General features: G+C 58.4%; 1 protein-coding gene across 1 annotated transcript in view; it reads left to right on the top strand.

Moving 5' to 3' along the window:
* GAS6 (growth arrest-specific 6) overlaps nucleotides 1-7,708 on the top strand; it is a 41,718-nt gene that overhangs the window by 18,643 nt on the left and 15,367 nt on the right. Inside the window, exons 4-5 of the mRNA XM_008593223.1 lie at nucleotides 6,160-6,282; nucleotides 7,012-7,134. Coding sequence (XP_008591445.1) covers nucleotides 6,225-6,282; nucleotides 7,012-7,134 — 181 coding nt within the window. The 5' untranslated portion in view covers nucleotides 6,160-6,224. The remainder of the gene's footprint in view (nucleotides 1-6,159; nucleotides 6,283-7,011; nucleotides 7,135-7,708) is intronic.

The following is a 7,708-nucleotide window of genomic DNA, read 5'->3' as shown; positions in this document are numbered from 1 at the left end:
CGCCTCACTCAGCCAGTGAGCGGGAACCGGTCTGTATGTGGGATCCGAACCCTCGGGCGGGAGCGCCGCCGCGCTTCCCAAGCGGTGCACTATCCAGTGCGCCACCGGGCCGGCCCGAAAATAGAATAATTTAATCAGGCCCCCTCGCCTCAGGGCTTGTTGGGGGTGGGTGGAGTTAGTGCATCTGTGCGGCGCCGCCACCTTGGCTGGAATTTACTGCTTTGGGTGGCCACCACACACACAACCATGCTTTCCAACCTACAGTTTCCAAGGACCTGTTTGCTGGTTACCTAGCTCATAGACCTGTGTGTGAGGGGTCTGGTGACCCAGCCTGGCATGCAAAGAGGTTGTGACCCAGTCTGGACAACAGGCTTGAGGGGTCTGTGAGCTCCAGACCCAGCCCTAGCTTGACAATTGGCCCAGTCGGCAGGATTCTGACATTAGCCCAGCTTTGCAATTGGCATAGTTGGCAGGATTACAGGCAGGTAAAAGAGCTGACAATTGGTGACATTGGCAGGATTCCGACAGAGCCAGAGCACTACATTTTTAAATTATCGTAAAGTAAAATGGGCTTTTGGGGTGTCCCGTGTGAATTCTTATGTACACATACACTCACATAACCACTGCAAGTCATCCCTTCAGAGCCTGGTGTGTTTAAGGTGACAGAGGAATGGGCTGTCTCAGTCGAGCCCCCCATGCTAAGGGCCTCACAGTGTGAGCTGCTGACATCACCAAGCTCCATGACATCAGGATTGTTATTTCACCCGTTTTGCAGCTAAGAAAAACTGAGACACTGCGGGGCACCCACCTGCTCCTGGAAGAGGCAGGAAGAGGGTTCACTCACATGGGGAGCCATGCAAGCCTGGCCCTGGCACGCAGCAGCCATGGCTGTGTCCAGCCAGCCGCCTGTCCAGGGTAGTCCGTGGGCCTCCATCTCTCGATTGCAGACCCCAGCCCCAAGCCTCAGCCCTCTTGGAGCCACGTGGGAATGGGAGAGGCTCTGCTGTGTGTCCCAGGCTCTGCTCTGACCACTGGTCAGCCTTATGGAGCGGGTGCCCTGCAGGGCCTGGCCTCTGGTGCTCAGGGCAGCCAGGTCAGCCCCTGCCTGCACGTTGTGGAGCCTGAGCAAGCCCTGCCCCTCCTGGCCTCGGCCTCCCCAGGGTTCATTCCCTGACCCTGGCCTCCCCAGAGGTCATCCTTGACCTCTGCCCCTCCAGAGGTCAGCCCATGACCTCTGGGGCCTTTCACGTGGATGTGGAGCATCACAGTAGTTTCAGCTTCCTGTTACTTCAACTTTTCATTTTCAGCAGGTATTTTCTGTTGTAAATTTGCTAAACCAATCTCTTTTTTCTTAATTATATATTCATATTTATTAGGTTGTTTCAGTTCCTGGGTTTTAGCCTGTCTTTTTCCTGAGAAAAGTTGTAGAAAAGTCTCATGTTTGTGTTTAAGCATGTGAACCTCCAGGAGCTCCCCTGGACTCTCTTTCCCGTCCCACACCGCTTCTGTGACCCTTCACCTGGTGGCTGGAAGCCACGTCCTCACGCACTGGAAACCGGGACGTTGGGGAGTCCCTGCATGGTTCCCATGCGCCAGAACTGCTCTGCGTTGGTTGCTGAGGGGCAGTTATCCTGCGTGTTCCTCTGCAGGCTTTTCCTGGTGTCCTGCTGATTTTTCAAAATGAACGAAAGCATAAAAAATCCTTAAAACCCTAAAAAACCCTTTTGACTATGTAATCGGGCTTGCAATTGTTGCATTGGTGATTTTGTCTAAGTGGCGTTGGGTCTTCCGCTCTGACCACAGGGTGTCTCTCCCACTTGGAAACCTTCGTTTTCGGTCCCTTGGAGCATTTTTCTTCAGATCGGCCCTGCACTTCCTCGTGAGGCTGACTTCTGGCCGCGTCTCATTATTTCAGTCTCCTAACTTGTCTGTATGTAGAAGATTATTGATTTCTGCATATTGGGTTTCCAACCGTATTTACTTACCTTGTGGCTTCGATTGGTTATTTTGTGGCATTAGATTCCTTCGCGTGTTTCAAATTGCCGTGGCACTTTCTTACTGGACATGGAGACTCTCTCACCTGTGGGCAGCCCGGGAGAGGAGGACAGCGCTGAGACCCAGAGTTTGTTCCCTGAGTGTACTGGAGAGTCAGGCGCGATCAACATGGTTTCTGGCCACCCCTCCAGCTGCTGCCGCTCCCGTCCCCCAGTGAGAAAGCACAAGATGGGCCTGCCCCACTTGTGCACGGGGTGGTGAAGACAGTGCTGTGGCAGCCTGCAGGGCTGCACGGGTGCAGGTCACTCCTGGGGGGCTGCAGCTGCAGGCTGGGGTGCAAGGGACGGGGCATAGGCAGCAGTGCATTTCGTTCATTGGTTCTTTCAGGAAAGTAGCCCTAGCTGGTGTTCATAGCTTGAGTTTTTGGTTATTATTGTTAAAATTAAAGCAATAGCCTCAAACAGGTAATTCTGAGTTTGCCAAAGAGTCCAAATTCAGCCCAAGACAAGCACCTGTCCCCTAGCAGGTCTCGCGTGGGAGCCCAGAGCCCACGGGTCTGCTTCTGGTACCAATGGCAGCGGGAGCTGGCGGGAGGGACGAGACCACGGGCCGCGTGCGCTTCCTCCTCCTGGTGCCCACGAGGAGCCTCGGGCTACATCTCTGCCCTTTCCCACTGCAGATCCAGCTTCTCCACCACTGAAGGCTCCCATTGTGCCCAGCAGGTGTCCAGCAGCAGGGGCTTGAAGCTTGGTCTGTTGGCCACTAGGACCCTGTGGGCTCTTCCCAAGAAGGTCACCTTCCCACAGACTGTCGTCCTGGCCCTCAGGATTCTCCCCATGTCTCCTTTGCCCATCTCTTGGCCAGAGCAAGGGGCCCTGGAGTGGACTGGGCCATGTTGTCCAGGCCCTGGGAAGGGTGTTCTGTTGGCCTCCAGCACACACTTCCCATTCCAACTACAGCCACAGGCTAGTTCCTTCCTCCTGTCCCCAACACGCCCTCGACGAGGCCAAGATAAACCTGTCCTCTCCTGAGCACTCGCCCAGAGCCCTGGCGTCCCATGCACAGGTCAGCCATCCGGCTGGATGCCCTTCTGCTGTGTGTGCCAAGGATGTGGCCAGTCCAGGGGGTGCCCCTTGGGGCCTGCAAATGTTTTATCTCTTCGTCTGCTTTTCTGCAGAGTTTGCTGGGCACTTGCTGAGTGTTGGATGTGTGAATTCGGTGCCTTCCTTTTGTCCTACAGATGGATTTCCAGCAGGGAAATAAACAAAAGGGGTGTTGGGTAGAGTCGTTCCGGGGGTGGGTACTGTGAGGTTGGCTCAAAGTGGGGACCTTTAATACAGTCCCAGTCCAGCGAAGTTGGTGTTGTCCCTCAGCCTGGAGGGCATTTAAAGGGGAGACTTGGGCATATTCTAAGCAAATTCAAGACAAAGTTAGCCAGCCTTCACGTCAAATTTACAGGGGTAAGTTAACAACTGAAATAACTAAATCTGTAACCGAATACTTTAAGTGAAAACGTACTCTCTCCCCGAGACCTCCCTCCCACAGGGGGTCTTTTGGGGCCTGGTGTTAAGCAGTGTGGGGGTGTCAGGGGCTTTGCAGCCAGAGGGTCTGGCCCTGGCATGAACCTCACACCTGGAGTCTCTGCCTCCTTCCTGCCCCTCGGAGCCTCTTCACCTGAGGTCAGGTGGGTGAGCAAACCCCTCATGTCTCTAAGCCTGGCTTGGCTTCAGCCTTCCAGCCCCTGCTGGGACCAGACACTTCCTGTGCCAAAGCACCACGTGACAGCAGAGCCCGCGTTACAGCCGAGCTCAGCAGAGAGGAGAAGTGGCCAGGGTGGGCATCAGGAGGCTAGGGCCAGTGTGAGGGATGGGGCCAGCGTCGGGCATGGGCGCTCACTGCTGGCTCACGGCAGCTGTGGATGGTGCAGAATCCCTGGTCCCGATCCTCATGCCCCTGTGACTCTGACGGCTGGACCCAGTCCCTGTGTGCTTAAAGGTAAAGGGCGTTCATAGCGACTGGCCAGAAACACCCAGGCAAGTGTGCCAGAAACACTTCAAGACTTGTGCTCTGTCTATACTGGCAAGTGTTTTGTGACTTGCCAGCTGACCTTCCTGGCAAGCTTGGTGCCCCAACCTGCCCGGGATGACAGAAGCTGGGTCTGAGCCCATGACAAGGATTGACTCCTGAGCCCTGGATGGGCTGAGATCAGAGACCCCTCACCGCCTGCACAGATAATCCCTGTGCCGATGACCAATTGCAAACCCCGTGGTGAACATGCTGTTTGCCAGCTTGGCACAAAATGCCGGTTGCTTTGAGTGCAGTGATAATTAGAGGTGGGTACCCACTGTCAGCACCTCACGGTGCCCCTGCTGAGGGTGGCCCTGAAGGACAGGCACTGGCCTGGGCTTGCTCCCCATGACAAAGCCTCATTGAACAGAGGACATCAGACCTGTGGGGCTGGCACAGGGATGGAGGATCTGCAGCCGGTGCGTGGTGGTTACCCAGGAACCAGCGAGTCCTCTTAGAAGTCACGAGCCTGCGGTCCTGCTTAAGGTGGGCCGTCAACCTGCAAGGAAGATGCACGCGGACCAAGCATCCTGTCTTAGTTTCCTTGTGAGAGTAAGAAACAGTAACGGAGATTCTCACGTCCTGGGCAGGTCGCTTAGCCCTGTGGGCCTCAGCTGCCTCCTACATGAGAACGAGTGGAAGAGCCTGACGTGGAGGTTTCATATGGCACGAGGTGTCGTGGGGCGCCAGCGTCGAGAGGCGTGAGTGCAGCTGGGTCTCAGCAGTGCTGAATCCAGGACCAGCCCCTGCCCTCTGCTGCCTGCTCTGCCCAGTGACCACAATCTCAAGGGCAGCAGGGGCGCACTTGGTCACTGTCACCCAAGCACCACGCATCAACAGGACGAGGGCCCCTTGTCTACTGTCAATGAAGAGAAACCACACCCCATGGGAGCCGGTGAGTTTATGGGGTCAGACCAGGCCTGTGCCCTCGACCTGAAAAAGACAGCCCCAGCCCCTGGTGTGTGACCTCCGGGCAGGGCACATCCATGGCCTGGAAGGAGGAGGAAGCAGGAAAAGTGTGTGACTGGGAGACACATGCCATGTCCAGGCACGCCGAGAGGACGCAGGTCTGCAGCTGCGTAGGAACGGTGCCGGGCCCCCATGGAGGCAGGAGGCAGGAGAACGGGAGCCGTGCGGCCCCGCTGTGAGCTGAGCCACGTTCTCTGGAACCACGTTCTGCGCCTCCTGGGGCGGCCAGCACAGGGCTTCTCAGAGCTGTCCAGAAATGTCACAGGTGGCAGCGGGCTGCAGACACAAGTCATGGCGAGGACCAGAGCCCAGGCCTCCGTCCGCAGGGCTCCCTGCATCTGCACGGCCAGCGGCCCATGAAAGGACGCTTTGAGCTCTGGGTATAATCATAGCTCTTTCTGCAGCTTCTGGAAGCTCAGAATTGTGTTGCCGTGTGCGCGGGAGCTGTCCTGCCTGCCTGGCGGCACTGTTTCAGGTACTGTCATGGACACCGCGGCTGTCTGTGACAGGCTGCTTGATTGGAGCGCTCCTCGGAAAGCAGCTCCAGAGAGTGGGTCAGAGCATGCCTGGCCTGAGGCCATCCCTGAGATGCTCTGGGAGAGGCCAGGGTTGGACAGTGGGCTGAAGGGAGGGCGTTGTGACAGGCTGCTTGATTGGAGCGCTCCTCGGAAAGCAGCTCCAGAGAGTGGGTCAGAGCACGCCTGGCCTGAGGCCATCCCTGAGATGCTCTGGGAGAGGCCAGGGTTGGACAGTGGGCTGAAGGGAGGGCGTCCACCAAGGGGGATGGCAGGGGTTTGGGTGGGCAGCCTGGCCTGGCCTGGGAAGGTGGAGACGTCCGCTGGGGATGGTGGAATGTTCTGGGTCTGCCTGGAAGCTCCTGGGGTCAGCTCGGCGTTCTGTCTGACCCGCTCCCTGGGAGGTCTGAGCTCCTGGGCGGCTCCATGGATGCGTGGTGGTCGGGTGAGAGGGCACCCTGCTCCCACACGGAGTTGGGGGTGCTGCTGTGGCCAGTGTGGCTGTGGAGAGGGCGACGTGCCCTGGAACCTGCCCCATAGCCGCACCACTCCCAGCTGCTGGAGAAGCTTTGGGGCAGCTCAGGGTGAGCCCTTCTTTTGTCCTTTCACTCAGACCTGCCTGATCAGTGCACTCCGAACCCCTGCAATAAGGAGGGGACCCAGGCCTGCCAAGACCTCATGGGCAACTTCTTCTGCCTGTGTAAGGCCGGCTGGGGGGGCCGGCTCTGTGACAAAGGTAAGCCCACCACAGCCTCATGATGGGCCCAGGGAGCAGGGCCCCTGTGTCTCCCACCCTCTCTGACCCCAACCTGCACCTCCACCCACCAGGGGGCCTCTGCTCAGCTCCCAGCCAGGAGCGCTTCCCTTCAGGTCACACCACAGGTCCAGAACAGGGACAGCGTCCCACATAGGAAGCCACCAGGATGCTGCAGGTCTGGGTTCTCCCAGAGCCACACCAGCTCCTTGAGAGAATTAGGGAGGAGCTGGGTGCTCTTGAGAACAGGGCTGGAGTGAACGGAAATGGCACACAGGACCTCAGTGCCCACTGATTGAAAGGGAGGGAGTGATTTCACCTCTGAGTCCCCTGAGCGCAGCCTGCAGGGAAAACGGCCGCCGGGCCTGGTCCAAACCCTTCACTGTGGTGGAGAGTCCGGCAGGCCGGGCTGGCCCCTTCATCTGGCCCCAGCATCTCCTGGTGTCCTTAGGGATTTGTTCTGCCTCAGGACAAGCTCTCTGGCCAGGCCATGTCTGTCCTCAGGCATCAGCCAGGGGATCCTGTCTGGTCTCTGGCCTTGGGTGCCCACAGAGCTGAGCCTTGTGGCCTGTCACCGCCAACAGCTCCTCAGGGCCCATGACACCTGCTGCCTGCCACCGCCACATGCGGCCAGGAGAGGGGCGTCTGGCAGAGGCTGCCCCAGGCAGGTGTGTGTCCCTCGGGCTGCCCTGCACCCTTCCTCCCGTGCAGACGTGAACGAGTGTGGCCAGCGGAACGGCGGCTGCGGCCAGGTCTGCTACAACAAGCCAGGCAGCTTCCAGTGCGCCTGTCACAGTGGCTTTGCACTGTCCCCTGACGGCAAGACGTGCCAAGGTAAGGCCTCAGATGGGCCCACCTGGGCTTCCCCAAGCCTCTCCCCTCTCGACCCCTGCCCACCTGTTACTTTTGGTCAAGTTTGCTGCTCTGTGAGAGGCTGCAGCTGGCTGGTTCCCCTGGTCCTAGAAGGGATGGGGTGTCCTGCAGAGACAGCACAAGCCCAGACACGCTGGTGGCGACAAGGAGCTGCCGAGCACCACGAGAGGGATTCCCTGGGATCTGAGAGCTATGGCTTCAGGCGTCCATCCAGCTAGTGAGGCCACACGCGTAGGCGGCTGCTGGGCCTCCTTCCAGTCCCACGGAGGCGCACCAGGAGCCTGGAAATGTGTAGACTAACCTTTTCCCCTTCAGTCCATCCTCATGCCTGGGGAACAGGGTTTCCCCATCCCGGCTCTGTCCCTGGCCTAGAGCGAGCGAGGGACTTGGTCCCACAGTTCACAGACTCCACGAGATCATGTCCAAAGGACCTAACACAGCACCCAGCATGCAGGGGGCTTCCTGTTGCCGCCATCGTGGTGGGGTGTCCCTGGCTTCCCCCTCCTCCCCAGCATCCTCCCCCTCCTCCCCAGCA

This window comes from Galeopterus variegatus, unplaced genomic scaffold (assembly GCF_000696425.1).
Source record: "Galeopterus variegatus unplaced genomic scaffold, G_variegatus-3.0.2 Scaffold8901, whole genome shotgun sequence".
In the NCBI taxonomy this organism is placed as follows: domain Eukaryota; kingdom Metazoa; phylum Chordata; class Mammalia; order Dermoptera; family Cynocephalidae; genus Galeopterus; species Galeopterus variegatus.
Note: the sequence above shows the minus strand (reverse complement) of the source record. Positions and strands in the feature narration are given on the sequence as shown.